Genomic DNA, 17546 nt, shown 5'->3' with positions numbered 1-17546 from the left:
GGTTTGTGTGGCAAAGTATTGCAAAGCAGCGCAAAATGCTGCTTTGCATTACTTTGCATCAATGGAATCTTTTCATGGGTGGTAGACATATCTGTGCTATCATCATGCTTTTTGACGCTAAATGCTATTCTGAAACATCAGAAGAAAGGGTTTAATGCCAAAGATTAACACAGCTGAAAAGCAGACTTTAAATGGAGAAATGTTTTCCCTGATTTTCCTACTTGGCATTTGTGCTGCACTGTACACCACACATAGAAAAGCATTTCCACTACTCTAGCCATCATATTTAGTACAAGAAGAGGATCCTACCTGTACAAATCCTTTGCTAGTCTCACGCACACACACTAGCACGATGGTGCTAAAGTATGTGCGTGGCGCACAGCAGCTGAAATCAGCACCAACACTAGGGAGAGGGGAGGAGAATGCCATTTCTATGTGAATATGCGCTCTCCTACTCTCTTCTTGTCAAGCAGTGCAGCATTTTTGGCTGCTACACCTCATTGCGTGACACCTTTTAGAATCTGGGCCTTAGTTTCATAAGCATAGTACAAGGAAATGACATGCAGAGTGTAGATTGAAGACATACTCATTCCTTGAAAAGACGATCTTTGAGTATTCAGGTCTGAAATAAATATTTGTAGATGTAACATATGTTTATGCCTATGATGTGTGTGGCATTTGAGGTTGAAGGTTAAGAATGATAACCCTGAGTCTTAACTCTGGTCTAGAGCAGTGAACATGCATAGAGCATAGGTGTTTTGATTGTTATAGTGTTCATGACAGGACTATGTAGCACACCTTTACTTTTAGTGAAGCATGCTGGTACTGAAAAGTGGCGTTTTTTTAGTGAATGTAATTTATTTTTTTAATGATGTACTCCATTTAGCTGTCATGCATCCATTCTGGCTCTACATTGCCTTTGGCCAGATCCTGCACCCTACAGCATTTGGCCATGTACACTGGGGTTGGTCACTAGGCATGTCGGGCTTAGCCCTGGACTTAATTTTCTGTGTCTCTGCCAAATTTCATGATGATTCATCAAAAAGCCCCAAAGTTATCAATTAATGAATTTTTGATTGTCCAACATTTTTCTTTGCTCCCCTCTAGATGGATCTGCTTTAAGCTTGGCATAACGAAGGAGAACTAAGGCCCTCATTATGACATAGGCGGTAAATGCCGCCTACCGTCATGGCGACAGATGCCAAAAGACCGTCACCGTGGCTACCTACCATCCGCCATATTATGACCGTAGCCAGAATTCCGCCAAAAGGCTGTCGGAATTCCGACTACGGTCATGGCGGTAAGATGGTGCTGCTGACCCTAGCAGCTTCACGCTAGTAGACCGCCGCAGACTGTATCATGACCCATGATATGGTCTGGCAGTGTTCTGCTGGCGGACGCTGCTGCTGGAAGCAGCGCCACTTCCCCTCTCCTGCCAGAGGACCCCTTGCAAGCAGGTAAGTCGGGTGCTCCGACAGGGGAGGGAGTACGGGGGATGTTGTGTGTGTGTGTGGGAGTGTGTGTTTGTCTCTGTGTGCGTGCATGCGGGTGTGGGACGTGTGTAATGCGTGTGCGCATGAATGAATGTGAGTGTGCCTGTATGTTGTGATATGTGAATGCGTGTGTGCTTGTATGTATGTATGTCAGTGTGTGTGGATGTGTGTGTGCATGGATGTATGCATGCATGTGAATGTGGGTATGCGTGTGTGTATGCATGGGTATGTCTGTGCGTGTACGTGTGTGTATGTTGGGGGGATATAAGGGGTGGAGGGAGGCTGGGGGAGGAGTCTGGGAGGGGGATGGGGCAGGGGAGACCCCTATTAGTGCCAGGGAAGGAATTCCCTGGCACTGATAGTGCCTACCGCCATGGTTTTCGTGGTGGTAAAAAAGCCACGGATACCATGGCGGTGGGCGGGGTCATATTACTGTAGGCGGCCTAGTGTGGCCACCAGGCTGGAGACTGTAGTCTCCAGCCCAGCGGTCGTTACCGCTGTGGCAGTCAGTGTCGTACATTGGCGGTTTGGCTTTTGCCAAACCACCAATATCATAATATGGCGGCCTGTACCGCCAGCCTGTTGGCGGTACTACCGCCACTATAACACCGACCGCCAGGGTCGTAATGACCCCCTAAATCTACTAAACGTCTGGCTAATTTTCACACAGTCACCAAATGGTGGCAAATATATTAAATGAAAATGTTTTTTTCCTACCACTTTCAATCAGACCCCACATCCTAATACACCAGAAAGAAATTAAACAAAAACTAGAAGAGCCTAAACATTGTTTACTACATTTCATGCAAATCCATCAAACTGTACCAAACTTATTAGTAAATAAAACATGTTTTGATCTGTCTCCCTTTAACTTTGCCCCTCACTGGATCAGCATGAAACTTTAAATTTCTGCACTAGGGGTAGCTTGCTGAATGCTTGCCATAGTTGATGTAGATTCATCAAAGAACGCTAAAAATATGAGCAAATCAATTTTTTTTGTCACCACTTTACCTTTGTTCCCTTTTGATGGATTGGCACAAGTTCATGCATCCCATTAGTAAACCAGTCTTTCCTTTTTTTTAGCGGGCAAGATGGCGACTGTGTAAGCAGATGTGTGCGGCATCTCTCCTCACTAGTGTTACATGGAGTGGCGTGGGACGCTCATACTACAATCCCATGGGGCAGGGATGCACTCAAGCTGTCTCACCATGCGTGGAGACATGGCTTCGGTTTTGGTGCAAAGCCGAGCCTAGATCAACCAGTGTGGCAGCATTTGTGCGGGTGGTCTTGAGGGTGCCGGTAGAGGTATGGCGCAATAAACAACAGTGCTGGTTGTGGCGTCTTGGGTGCTGCAAAGGAGAGTATGAGCGCACAGATTATGCCACCTAAGACCCAATGGCCTTTCCCTGACCGGCTGGGAGAAACTACAGCAGTGCCGCAATGTGCCATAGGAGTAGCATACCCTCTTAGAGAGAAGCCTGAAAACACGTGAGCAAGACAAAGAAAGCAAGCCTAAAGGGTAGGGAGCCTGTGCAAGCTGGAAAGGAAACTACACTGGAGCTAATCCATAGCTCTACCAGACAGAACCAAGAAGAAACATGCAGAGGGCCAGATTGGCTGCTAAAAAACTGTAGAGTGCAAAAAGAAAGATGTCAAAAGTCTGCACTGCGATCCAATGAAGGATCGAAGCTGTCAAAGGAGGACTGATAAAGGGGAAATAAGAGACCAAGTATAAGCACATTCCTCCCAAATCACCGATATTCATTGGCGACTAGATGATTTAGATAACAGGCAGAGGCGAAACAACCTGTGAGTTGAGGAAGGTGCTGAAGGCAATGACACAGGGACATTTATGGTGCTTCCTTCGATTTATCATCCTGGAATTGGGAGCAGGAAATTCAAAGTGTGCATCACTTTCCATGTTAAAAAACAGGACAAGCAGCAGAATGAAGGGGTGGCCAGACCTAGAGCTTTATTATATATTTTGGTACCTTTTTGCTTATACAGGCCATCTTTGAGAAGGCACACACAATGCCAAACACAGCTTTGAAGGACTTTCCTTTTTCACTAGGCCAGATTTTTGCCACATAACTTTGAAGAGAAGATGGAGAATGAGGCACGTAATTAAACCATGTCAAGAAAAGGGTCCTGGAGCATACTTGATATAACTAGCCAGACTTAAGGTCATCTTCAATAACAAGACCAGGGGGTTATCTTCTGAGATCAAGCCCAAGGAATATATTGATGAACTGACTAAAGCTTTTTGAAGGAGAGCATTATGATTGGAAGATGTTTGGTGTGGGCTCTTGTCCAGGGAGGAACACTTCCTTCCTTATTTTTCATTGATTGCACTTAGGGATGGTCCTAAAGTTTCACTATTAAGATTTGGGTGAGGGTCTATATGGATTTTAGTTTGGCTATAGGTTTTATAACTAGCTCTTTAGGGAAGGTCTCTTTCTCTTCTGCTTTTTTTTAAACGTTTTTGTTTTCTCTCCCCCTTGCATTTTTGTATTAGAAGTGGTGTTCTCTGTTATTTGAGTGGCTATGATTAGTATATTTGTGATCTGGTGTGAAGGGCGAGCACTCAAACCAATTCTGTATCTGGCTGCCTTCAGAGGTAGGAAAGGGGGAAAGGAGGTGGAAATGGTGTTCATGGAGGGTTTAATAAAGGGGAGTTGGGTGGGGAGCACTGCAAAACAGAAGGGGTAGAATATAAATGATCTAGATAATTCCTTAACTGGCTATTGGGGGAGAGAAGTTAAAAGAGCATGAAGTGATCCTGTATAAGTGAGCAGATAATATATTTGATTGAGGTTATAGCCATATGGCTAAGGTCCGCATAGCTTCGGTCAACATATGTGGTCTGAAGGATAATGCTAAGAGGTGAATTGTTGCTGAAAATCTCACAGTCACAGATATTCTCTGCTTGCAAAACATACACATAGATATTTTAGAAGGGAAAATCGTGCTGGAATCATTCGGTTTTATGCAAGGAGTGTGTATTTCACAGGGTACAAATACTTGTGAGGTGGCTGTCTTGACTCATAAGAATATTTGTAGGTTTAAGCACTGTGCCTCTGAGAAATATAGTAGGATGGCAACTTTTGAAAGTCAGTTTGTTTGGAGCACTGTTAAGATCTGTTCTGTTTGTGGATCAAATTTGGATGATCCAGCTCTTTTTGATTTCTTGAACACGGAGCTAGCTCTATTGCCAACACTGTCTAATGTGCGGGGGCTTAAATATAAATGTGGATGGTGGGTCATATGTGTGAGCAGATAAAAAATATTAAGGAAAGAAAAGAGTTTTTCTTGCATTATATCACTGTGAGATTTATCATGGGTTAATTAATACCCGGCATAATATAAAGCTCTGGCCCCTAGATATACTTTTTTCTCGCCCACCCCACAGGAAGAATGTCTGTTATTATTATTTTTTACACCTCAAGTTTAGCCTGCGGAGAACAGATTGTGAAATTCCCATGAGTTATGTCAGATCACAATCCACTAGTTATGGAAATTACATCACTCAGCAGGGTAAAATCAGAGCAGGTATGATCATTTGAAAGAGGTTTATTAATTGATCAGGAATTCATCGCCCAGTGGATATCTGAGTTTTTAGCATGGAATCGGGGTAGCGCAGTGCTAGGTATAGTATGGAATGCATTCAAGGTTTGCATTCGGGGTGAGACTCTTCGTTTCAGCTTGAATCGCCACAAGGCGTAAAAACAGCTGCTGCAAGATCTGTATAGAGGATTGGGGGGACGAAGCTCGGCTAATTGTAGCTGCTGCAGAGGGGGGCAAACTCCAAACTAGCAGTAATTCAGCAAAAGTTTGCATTAGTAAAATCGGTCATTAATAATATCTTGTCAAGGAAAGTGGCTGACAAGTACATGGTGCGCAAGAAGGAATATTAAGAGTGGAAGTGACCATGTGGGGCATCTGCACGCGGTAAGAGCGAGACAAAAAGCAACGATAGGTGAGGTCACCGAAATCAGAGATGGGAGAGGCTGCCTTTATTACCAATGCTGATGGAATACATGAGGTGTTCCAAGAATTTAATGCAGCACTTTATGATGCTTGGAAATAAACGAGGAAATTGATGCAAAAGAATACTTAAATCTCATTTCTGGATGTAAACTAAGTCCTGAGGATCGAGATTCTTCAGAAGACCCTGTCAGTAAAAATGAGATTCACACAGCTCTCATGAATCTTCCTTCAACTAAGGCAGTGGGGTAAATAAAATCCCATTAGAATTTTACAGGATATGTTTTTTCACCCCAGATTAAATGGCCAAGACGTTTTTGAGGCCCAAAGAGGTCAGCATGTACCTGAATCTTGGGCTTTGACAAACATAGTGGTGTTTCTCAAAAAGGGAAAGCCCCGCCAAGAGCCTGGGTCGTATAGACCCATTACGTTAATAAATAGTGACACTGAGGTCTAGTCTAAAATTTAGGCAACAAAGCTAAGCCATATTATTGGAAAGTTGGTCTCTCCGAGACAACATGGTTTTATACCAGGGAGGGGAATTACCGACCATATCCGCAGGTTATTACTCTGTTTGATGCAGCAGCAGAGTCAGAAATCCCAATGGCTCCTGCCATGTGCACACTGAAAAAACATTTGACAGGGTAGCTTGGAACTATCTTGGCAAATAGATTTGGGGCGACCTTCATCAGAGTAATTTGAACAGTGTATAGGAATTCCACTGCCAAGCTCCAGATTATGGGGGGAAATCCTATTCTATCCGAATTATGAGCGGAACAAGGCAGTGCCTCTGTTCTCCTTTATTGTTTGCATTATAAATAGATACTTTGATCAGGAAACTGTAAGGTAATGCCCTAATTAAACCTATGCAGTTTCAAGGAAATGGCTCTAAGGTTTTGGCATATGCTAATGATATTGCAATTGTGACACCGGACCCAGGGCATCAATGCTGGAGACAGAATAAGACTCAACTGATGGTTAAGAAACAGATAAAAATAGTTGATATGCAAATTGTGGAAAAATAAGATTCAACTGATGGTTAATAAACAGATACAACTAGTTGATACTCATATTGTGGAAAAAGCTGTTTACCTGGTAGTTAGAATAAAGGCAGATCTAAAACAGGTGGTTGACTCAATCAAATCTGATGGCAGTAATTCATAAGGCTAGAGGGGGTTTACAGAGGATGAATAATTTCCATCTTTCTATTATTGGCCAATGCAACGTAATCCATATGTTATTTTTACCCAAGGTCCTCTATTTCTTTAGGGCAATTCCACATGAATTTGAAAACCGATGGTTTAAAATGAAGGAAAATATGGTGAGTAGTTTTGTCTGGTCATATGCTAAAACTAGAAGAGCTCTTAGATATTTGATGTTACCCAGAGACCAAGGGGAATGGGCAGTCCCCAACTTCAAGTATTATCAGTGGGCTGCAGCTCTACAATACATGAAATCCTTTATTGTTGAGAGTGAGGGATAATGTCAATCGAATGAGAGTATTCCCCCTATATATGAGTCATTAATAGGAGAAAAGACTAAGGGTGGCTTCTTAAAGATTATTGAATTCAGTTATTATAAGAAAGATTCAAGAAGCTCTTGGCAGCTTTTAAATTTTAGACAGTGTGAGAAAGAAATTGTGAGCGGGAGATTTAGTTATTATAATTCAGTACGAAGGTCACAAATCCCACCTTCAATATTCTTCAACTCACACTGTCTCTGTTTGGAAATAAGAGGGCTCAAGAGATGTAGGAATTTATTTGTGGGGCATAGACTTTTGTCCTTTTAGGAGTTGCATGCAGACTTTGGGATCGATAGGAGAGAATTTTGTAATTACCTACAGGTCCTGGACTTTCTGTTAAAGAAGGGAGGGGGACCGAATGGGTTTGCTAAACAAACTCTGATGGAGATGCTGGGCAAGAGCCCGAAGTGTAAAATTAGCCAAATCTATAATGTCCTGAGCTCTCTTATGTCTAATGATCTTGAAAAATATGTGGGCAAATGGCAGCAGAAGCTTGTTATCACAGATGGGAGTTTTTATGAATCTTTGTAGTTGGGCTTCTCTATGTTGGTGTAAGCAGGATTACAGGCACAACATTTTAAGACCCTTTTCGATTTATATTATATGTCGGCAAAAATTGCTAAGCAGAAGGGGAAGGCTTGTATTCTCTGTCTGAGCTGTAGAAGCCAGGAAGCAGATCTGGTACAAATGTTTAGTTCTTGTCTAGCACTGGATCAGTTGAAGATGGATTTAATTACATTGCTGGAAATCTCATTTTCCTTGGGCATAACGTTAAGCCCCCACCCCAATTAATGCTGCTGGGAATACACAGAGATATTTTTGCTAGGCCTGGGAGACTTTTTGTGCTTTTTAGCTATGACGGTCATCCATATCTGTATAGAATATGCACGCTTTGACCCACTTCCCCTGTAGTTCCATCAGAGGCTTGCACAATTGCTACCAATGGACAATTGAGAAAGCAATGTGTACTCTTGGAAAGCGAAGAAAGCCAGGAAAAAGGGGAATCATATCTGTGCCCCTTTCAAGAGGTAGTTTGGAAGTATGTCTAACTGAATAAGTAGGTACGGTGAGGGCTATCTCCACATGGGTTTTGTCTTTGTGGTCAGGGGGATCTGAACACTTTTAGTGATATTCAAAATACTGTATGCGCTTTATCTCTTTGATCTGCCCTAATCTCTTCTTGAAGACTAGAGTAATGTCTGAGTAGTATTCATGATAATTTTAGAATTCTGTCATGGGATGTTAGAATGGCGTTTTAGAGGCCCATGGGAAAAGGGAGGCCCATTGGGTATGAATCGGGTAATGTCTGTTACCGGCTAGTGCTTTTTGCACTTTGTTGTATACAACTTGCTGTTACTCTGTATATTGGAAGATATAATCAAATTATTGGTTTTTTTAACTTTTTGCTAAATTGTAACTGTTTTTGATCCTGGAAATCTGATATTTGTATTGTAATATATCCCCCTTGTGCTTTTTCAAGGAAATGTATAATAAAAATAATAACAAAAAAAGAAAACAAATCCTTCCTATTGTGTGCAAATTTGTCACATAGTAACAAAGTTATTAGTAAAATAACACTTGTTAACCGCTCTTTTTAACTGTGCCCCCCAATGGATGTGTACAAACCTAAAATTACCTAAAGTAGGTTAAAAGTGCTAATCATCTGCCAGATTTTACAACAGTGCCAAAGTTATTAGTAAGTCATAGGCAAAGGCAATTTTTGTTGCTTGCCACCTTCAACTTAGTCCCCCCTTGATGGATTAACACAGAACCTTGCAAACCAATACAAGCTTATCCTTTTACGTTTCTGTAAAATTTTGTGCACATTTGTCCCTTAATGGCACAGTTATTAGCAAATAAACTGTTTTCAAATGTGTCCCCCAATTGATGGATCTGCCCAAACTTGAATTTACAGAGAGTCTGAACATAGTAACGGGGTGATGTAGAGTCTGGCAGATAGGGCACTTCCTCAAATGCAACAGAATTCTCTATCCACCAAAATGGGTGTCTGCCTGCCTTGTTTGGGGTAAGGAGGACCATCAACGTTCCATCAACAGACCTCAGATGGCTCTGTCGTTGAAGAGCTTCCTCTGATGGCCTGATGGGTTAGGACCTATCAGAGGAAAGAATTACACTGCCTGTACTATTTAGGGTGGTCTCTGTGATGTCCTCTTAATTGTCCATTACAGCTGTCTAACTGACAGTGAAAGACAAAAAAAAAAAAAAAACGATCACCACACTCAGGGGAAAAAATCCTTTGATGTGGGGGTCATTTGTTTTTTTGTTATTCAATTAATGAACTACATCTTTGGGGATGTGTTTTAAAAAAACAAACGATTTGTAAAAGTTTGGTGGGTGGCGGTCAAGTTTTAAAGTTTTTGTATCTTAACAGGAACTCCATGACGGTTGTTCCTGTTAAAGTACAGAGCTCATCGTTGGGCCACAAATGACATATAAATATAGCAAATGCTAGTCTATCAGGGTGGCGGACGTAATGTCCTCCTGTGAAGAGCAGGTCTTCTTTCCACCAGCTGTAGGTTCTTCTTGGTGCATATGAACAGCCTATTATGACCAGAAACAAACCCAGACACCAGAATGAAATAGGACAGTGATTCCCAACATTTTGACTTCTTTGGACCCCCATGTTATCACGACTAGATACAGGGGACCCTCACTGAATCATCATTGGAATATGGGGACCCCCCACTGAGTAGGTACTGAAAGCTGGGGACCTAATCTGTTAATCTTATTTAATTTTCTAAGCTATCATGGACCCCCCGAGGAGGCTTTCCGCACCCCCAGGGGTCCCCGGACCACATGTTGGGGACCACTGAAATAGGAAGTATAAAGTTAACCCAAATAAATAATATCTAGCAGGAAGGAAAAAACTGGAGACCAGAAAAACTTTTCACCATCTAGCCAAGTATCAAGGCAAAGAGCAGGGAGCAAGCAAGAAGCCACAGAGTCACAAGCCCAGTGAGCGAGCCTTCAAGCAAGCACAAATGCAATGCAGCGAGACTCAGAATGAACTATCCCTTTTATATTAAAAAACAGAAAGTGATGTGTCCCAAAACAAGTTCAACCATCTAGATTGAGAAGCACAGTAAGAAATAAATTACAGATAATTAATGAACAGTATTAGTATGGTTGCTCAGATTCTTTGGGGCACATTTATGGCCTGGTTTGCGTGGCTCTTGTACCACACAACATGGTGTAAGAGCGACGCAAACCTTTAGTGAGATTGATAAAGCCATGTAAGGCCACGTTGCATTGCCCTGTGTGGCTTCAAAAAACTTGAGTAATATGTCGCAGTGCAAATCACTGCGTTACAGTATTCTGCCCTGTGCCACGTAGCCGTAAATATGGGTCTTAGTATGAAATTTTATGCACCAATTATACACAATATATAAATTACAGTGCTGAAGAGTATTGTAAATACTATCATTCCACCCCATACAGCATTCGAATATGTCTGCATGCAGAAATACGAAATGACCACAATGCCCTGCACGGGCTCATTTCGAGCTACCACGTGCAGCAGTCAAATGCCAAATTTCATGCTTATTTGTTAATCTGCACAAATGAATAAATAGTTTTTCAACTGACAAGATATACACATTTTTTAACCTTTTCAAGCACATTTGTCACCTTTTTCAAAAGCAAATAATATCTCAACAATTACTGAACCAATTTAAACTAACCACGAAAACCATTTAAGGTGGTATCTTCTCCTTCCATTGATAGGTGGGCATGATTGATCTTGGCGGAAGCCGGTGTAGACATACATAAATTTGGAGCTCACTCTACATGGGGAGCTATGGTGTCTAAGGCCATTCCGGTAGGTGGCAGGCTGGAAGACATCATGAGTGCGGCTGATTGGTCATCTGAATCAACCTTTAAGAAGTTCTACTTTAAACCCATTTTGGAGGCCACAGCTCTGGTGGTAAGAAAGCTTTGAACATAATCCTTGACCCCAGTCGAATGAAAAATGTCCTAGCTATTGATAAGGAAGTTTCAATTCTATTAAGGACAAGGAGGTGAGGATTATCGCACCCAGGGACATCACAATATGATCTGCTGACCTTCTGATGACACTTTGCTCTCAGAAAGTAAGGTTCATGTTTGATATATGACATCTAAAGAGATATCTCATGAATTGGATTGTGATATTATCTCATCTCAATGTTAATAAACCATGTTATGGATTCAATTATTTGGCAAAGACCATTGTAAATTGTTAAAAGGTATCCTATAATGTAGATCACCTCTCTGTTTTTCTTAGGTATTGCTCAAAGGTTCAACTATGATAATTTTGCACGGTTAACTTCCTCCAGTGAAGAAAAGGAACAGGAAGGGACATGTCGCACCTATATGCAATGGACTGTTTTCTTATTAGACTGTGGATGTTATGGACAAGCATTCCCAATGCTTCATGGGATATGTTTTTTCTTTTAATACAGTCTTTGAAAACTGCTGTTTAATAAAGTGAAATAAGAAAAGCATAATCCTCGCCTCCTTGTCCTCAATAGAACTGAAAATTTCCTTCTCAATAGCTAGGACATTTTTCATTATTGAGGTGGTTAGCAGTGTCTCTGTATTGCACAATCTTTGGAGGAGAAAGTTTGAGTTTTGGTCAGAAATTAGTGTTGCACTTTCGGCACATGTAAAATTTCAGAAGGAGAATATAGTGTTTCGAGCATAGTGCATGAGCAGTCAAGAACAATGTACATCGCTACTGAGGGAGCAGTGTCCGACTGAAACTATCTCTGCAGCCTTGAGTAACATTTCTGAATAGGAGAATCTAGTGTCGCAAGGTGTGTTTTGCCTTTGTTTTCAGGGAACGTTCTTTCAATTTATTCTTGCTACAGTTCCAAAGTCCTAAATAAGAAACACATTGAGTGACACAATTTACTAAACGTATATTTGGAACTAAAAACTACAACACTACAAGCAACATAGCATTTCTTAAAAGAAAGAAGGAAGTTGAATTATTTTAAACTAGCAATTCCATTGAGAATATATATCTACACAGCGACGAAGTGACAATTCAAAAATAACACAAAAAGACATGTGTTCACCTTTGAGCACCAACAGTAAAATATTTGTACAAGGTGATTACAATTCGGAACAAGCAACAAAGACTGGCATTAAAATATCATCCTCTCATGAAGAGTCAAGAAGAGAGAGAAACTTCAACTATTAAGATCTACTAAGCATAAAACCGTACATTATTTCAACATTCAATTATTAATAGAGAGGCGATATCCTTCAGTACAGACAAAGGTAATAAATAGTAGAATAATTTCTTGAAATATAAATGTTAAAACGCTGTAGTATGAGATTATTGGTAATGTATTGCTGTGCTTATTCATAGATGTCTTCACAAGAGAAACCAGCATTAGACAAACCCAATATATATCTAGAGAAGAAGAAACACCAGGCAACGGAATAAGTCTTCTTTAGCCACTTCTCCTTTACCCTCTGCTGGTGTAAGTTGCAGAGGTTTATTGTCTGTGGCTCCCAATTGGTAGTGAGGATTGTGGACCTATCTTCTGTTCCCATGGAATTTGCATATCAGGTACCATGACAGTGACTCACTCCTGGGTGGTTCTCACAAATATTTTTCCTAACAACTGAGTAACCCGCCATTGCTGCTTGCAAGTCTCTTCTAGGTAGACTGGACATGTAAGATCCTCATTCTGAGTTGAAACAAACAATGAATGCAAGTGGTACAAGGAATGCTTCCATTATTCTCAGTCACTGGGGATCCATCAGGCCATATTCTAGTCTATCGCTTTTCACCCACAACAACAATATAATTCAGTGATCAGTCACATGTAAATCATTTTTTAACCTGCTCCTGTAAGAACAGTCCAGCACAAATTGCAAGGCCACATCCTCCCAAAAAGGGAAATCAAGCGTATCAAGACCTGGTTCAGACTAGTTAGGTCTCGTCCAAGAGGTATAGCTTCAGTCCTTGGCAAAGTGAGTATGAGTTCCACGTCTGGGCACACCTGGTGCACTATCAACTAGACGATGAAAGGAATACTTAAATTCATGTCAGTCAATGGGAATCGCGAGGGCAACCCAGTATGCCACTTTAGAACGAGACCAGACATATGCAAAATCAGTCTTGGTCCTGGTACAAAAATATGGACTGGAATTTAGCCCCAATTATTACCTTGTTTGTGATTAATTTTGCCATGACAGCCATTAACTTTTTTTTGTGTTCCTAATTTTGAACTGGGCCCAAATCCCATTGCGGGTGCATAAGTAGGAATGAAGTAGGAATTGCAATTCAGGCACAATTTGTTCACTGATGTTTTTTGCCTTCATGATTTTCATCAAGTAAAACCTAGGAGAAACCCAGTATGCCACTTTAGAACGAGACCAGACATAAGCAAAATCAGTCTTGGTCCTGGTACAAAAATATGGACTGGAATTTAGCCCCAATTATTACCTTGTTTGTGATTAATTTTGCCATGACAGCCGTTAACTTTTTTTTGTGTTCCTAATTTTGAACTGGGCCCAAATCCCATTGCGGGTGCATAAGTAGGAATGAAGTAGGAATTGCAATTCAGGCACAATTTGTTCACTGATGTTTTTTGCCTTCATGATTTTCATCAAGTAAAACCTAGGAGAAACCCAGTATGCCACTTTAGAACGAGACCAGACATATGCAAAATCAGTCTTGGTCCTGGTACAAAAATATGGACTGGAATTTAGCCCCAATTATTACCTTGTTTGTGATTAATTTTGCCATGACAGGCGTTAACTTTTTTTTGTGTTCCTAATTTTGAACTGGGCCCAAATCCCATTGCGGGTGCATAAGTAGGAATAAAGTAGGAATTGCAATTCAGGCACAATTTGTTCACTGATGTTTTTTGCCTTCATGATTTTCATCAAGTAAAACCTAGGAGAAACTGTGCATGCAAATAGGACAGATTTTCAGTCTGCTCGCTTCAGAACAGATTCAAGGCACACATTTAGGGCTTGATTTAAGAAAAGTGGCGCTGTACTTGCGGCCCTTAGCACCCTCCTAACACCACCATGTGCCCACTGTATCTAAGATACGGTGCACCATGGCGGTTGTTAGGGAAACTAGTTCGGAGTTTTGCAGGACTAGCATCAAAACCTTTGATGCTAATCTTGCAAAGCTCATTGAGGCCATTGTAAGCAACGGTCTGCCTCCTTTTAACGCCTGCTCTGAGCCCCATAGTGTTTTATCCCACATTTCAAGGTCTGAAACTCTCTTTGGTGCACACCAAATAAATACCCAATCTTGTGGTATTTTCCAGGCTGCAGATTGCACATAGAATAAATCCCAAAACAGAATGAGTGCATCCATATCTGTAGTCCTTAATTCTCAAAATAGCAGAGACCCCACTGGTACTTTATCTGTCAAAAGGGCTATACATGTATGTTTTTGGTAAAGTGAATCAGGAGGGACCCACCTTTTACTGTTTTTAGGAGCTGAACACCACTGTGTATTCACGAAAAACATAGCTATGTAAATCTCACAAATTGTTCCCTATAAACTGACGGTTTTTAGTCCTGGTACCACGCATTTAGGTGGACCCTACAAATAATGGATCTCACTAAATAATAATATCCTCGGAGGACGTTATATCAATCACCATATTTATGATTTACATTGATATTCTTGGATACAGAACCTCCCTCAATGAGAAAATATTGGTAGCAATTTTTAATTCCTCCCGAGAGTATAAGACTTCCGAATTCTAAATCACCGGCCTTCTCACCCTTTTCCACACCCATCAATCTCAGGAATCCATCGGCTATCCTTAAATGTCTATGGGTACAAAGAATACCTGGAGCCCACATGCATATACATATACACAGACATAAATATTAACATATAAACATGCAAGCACATATACTTGACCAATAAACTCTGACACCGTAAAGCACCCTAGTCAATAAAAGGAGGAGACAAGTTATAATTACATCTTTCCTTAGATGAAAAAATCAGTAGAATGATTTGCAAAAGCAACGGCTTTTCAAATGTAATATACTGCTATTCCTTTAGAGTAAATTATTCAAATGTATTATTTTATTTTCAACAAAAGACATCCCGTATAATATTGTTATTAATGGTTTTGACAGTTTTTATTCACTGTTGGTTGCTCCATGTTTATGGGAAATCAATGGAATGCGACGAGCTAACACTGCCCTCTTCATATCACTATTCATAAACTTCACATTCCTTCCCACTGCTCGTCACTCAGCGTAGAGGCACACAAATCTAATGCTAATTTATTTACACTAAAAAGAAAACATTAATTGTGACACCCCCACATACCTTCATCACAGCACAGGTAATCCATGTAGCCGGGTGTAACTTTTGTAGCAACATCGCTTATAATTAAGAAACACCACACAAACATCCAACAGAACCTTTTGGATGGGAAGTTTGTAATCTCCTGATAAACAATTATGATTATGATGATGAAGACACACTTACTGAAAATACTGAGAACAAAACAAACTCACTACAGACTACACATCCTCAGAAGCCAATCTAGAATTGGCTCTGATATAGACCCCTCAGAACTAACGTTAGCAGGTTCGTGGTTTCCATAGCAGACTCACACTAAACAAAAGATTCTAACAGAAAGTAGTATAAAATATAATTAAGAAGATACATACAGAATTTCCAATCGTGTATGCAGTCCAGAGTGGCATTAGGATGTCCTGGCTGTAGTCGCTTACATAATCGTGCTGGTGTAAGAGGCAGTGAGTGCTGTTCATCTGTAGTACTCTGGGTCTCCCATATGGTAGGTTTACTTTCTCTGTCTGGGACACTGGAAGATGAAGCACAGGTGTGATAATGTGTGTGGCAGAATGATATTGCAAATTAGCAAAATTAAGTCAGGTATCCAATGCTTGCATGTGAGAAAAGATGTCAAAATGACAAGATAATTGTCAAGAAAATGAAGATCAAAAGCAATTTAATAAATCCCAAGGTCTTGACTACCTACTGTCTCCAATTACCAAAATGTACGAACTGCTACCAGCCTGTAGCAGTACAAGAAATACTCTCATCTCCAAGAGTATGTCTTTTAGGTACTAAGTCTAGCTCTTGCACAAGCACTGTCTGCAATCTACACGCTGTACCTGAAATATTTCATGAGTCAGCCAGTGATGACAGAATGAAAGCTAAAGCAATGCTGGCAACTAGTTTCTGTAGCCAGAGAACGACCTCTGTGCTCAAAGTACTTTCCTCTATTGTTGGTGTGGTTTTATATAGCGCAAACTCGTCCCGAAAGTATTAGAGCGCTTTACATGAGCAACAGTTACGTTACACAAGACACGTTCATTTTTGGTAGGCACGGGGAGATTAAATGATTTGTCCAACACCACAGGATGTTGAGGCGACCCTGAGACTTGAATCTGGTTCTCCAGCATCAACGTCGGCAGCTCGGGCCTTTACAGCACAACCTCTCCTCTGCTCTCTCTCTTTTTGTTACCTATTTCCCAACCAATGAGAATTGACTCCTAAGTTGGCTGTACTGGAAGATGGCAAGAAAATAAGTTCATGTTAAGCTTCACGTGACCACATTTGGGGAATAGATTTGTCAGACTGTGCATCAAACCTGGAATTCGTATCTCGAAAGTAGTGCATACAGAAAACATGTAGAATATCCAGGTGGCATACAGATCCACAGCGTACAGCATGTAGAATAAGCCATGCAGCAGTCATCAAGATTTCCAATAGAAGGATAAGATGTTGGAAAGTAGCAAATGTTCTTTTAGCTCTTGAACAATGACCATGAACGCAATCGGGGAGGGGTATGCTTTACATTGTGCTGTTATAAAAGATGTGACAAGCATTGGTAAAGCTAATAGATCTTACGTTTCTATGGATACTGTAGATGAATGCATAGATGAGTGGGTAGACATATAAACTAGTGATCGAGAGCAAGGCTTGATTTTTGGATGGATGAGTGAATGAGTGAGCGGTTAGGTGACTGAATTGATTGGTGAGTGCACGTGTGCATGAGTAGGAGAAGTGTGTAAGGTTAACGTTGGAGAAGCATTGTAGGAGAAGGACAATGTGAGGCTCGGGAAGTGATTGGGGGGCTGTAAGAAGAGAAATGGTGAGTTAGTACATAGACGGTTGCAGTACCCGGCTCTTAACTTTTAGCAATATCAAAACAAAGGAAAAATAATGGAACTTCTCTAAACCCTGCAAAAAGTCAATATCTTTTCTACCCTACGTAGGTACAAAAAGAGGTTTAGATTACAAAGAACCTGCTGTTGCTATCAGTGAATAGAACACTAAAGAGTGGTGGCTGCGTGGCGATTACATCACTATAGAAAACAGCCATCAAAATATACTTATGACCTTGGCTGCTGCATAATAAGGGACCAGACAACCTCCTACTTGAGGAGAAATGTGTTTAGACATTGTCTGGATTATTCAGCACGGAGAAAGTAATTTGGCTCAAAGAATTATGAATGAAAAATTTACATTACTGTAGAGACAGATGAATGAATCTTTTTTCTCAAAGCTGAAAGTTGTA

At 40.8% G+C, this 17546-nt stretch overlaps 1 protein-coding gene across 2 annotated transcripts in view; it reads right to left on the bottom strand.

Moving 5' to 3' along the window:
• Window positions 1-17546, bottom strand: part of ENPP3 (ectonucleotide pyrophosphatase/phosphodiesterase 3) — a 709815-nt gene that overhangs the window by 179237 nt on the left and 513032 nt on the right. For both annotated transcript variants that reach the window (XM_069235161.1, XM_069235162.1), the window contains exon 21: window positions 15670-15824. In XM_069235161.1, the coding sequence (XP_069091262.1) occupies window positions 15670-15824 (155 nt within the window). The remainder of the gene's footprint in view (window positions 1-15669; window positions 15825-17546) is intronic.

This window comes from Pleurodeles waltl, chromosome 5, assembly GCF_031143425.1.
Source record: "Pleurodeles waltl isolate 20211129_DDA chromosome 5, aPleWal1.hap1.20221129, whole genome shotgun sequence".
NCBI classification, from domain to species: domain Eukaryota; kingdom Metazoa; phylum Chordata; class Amphibia; order Caudata; family Salamandridae; genus Pleurodeles; species Pleurodeles waltl.
The sequence above is the reverse complement of the archived record's forward strand: the minus strand, read 5'-3'. Positions and strand labels throughout refer to the sequence as shown.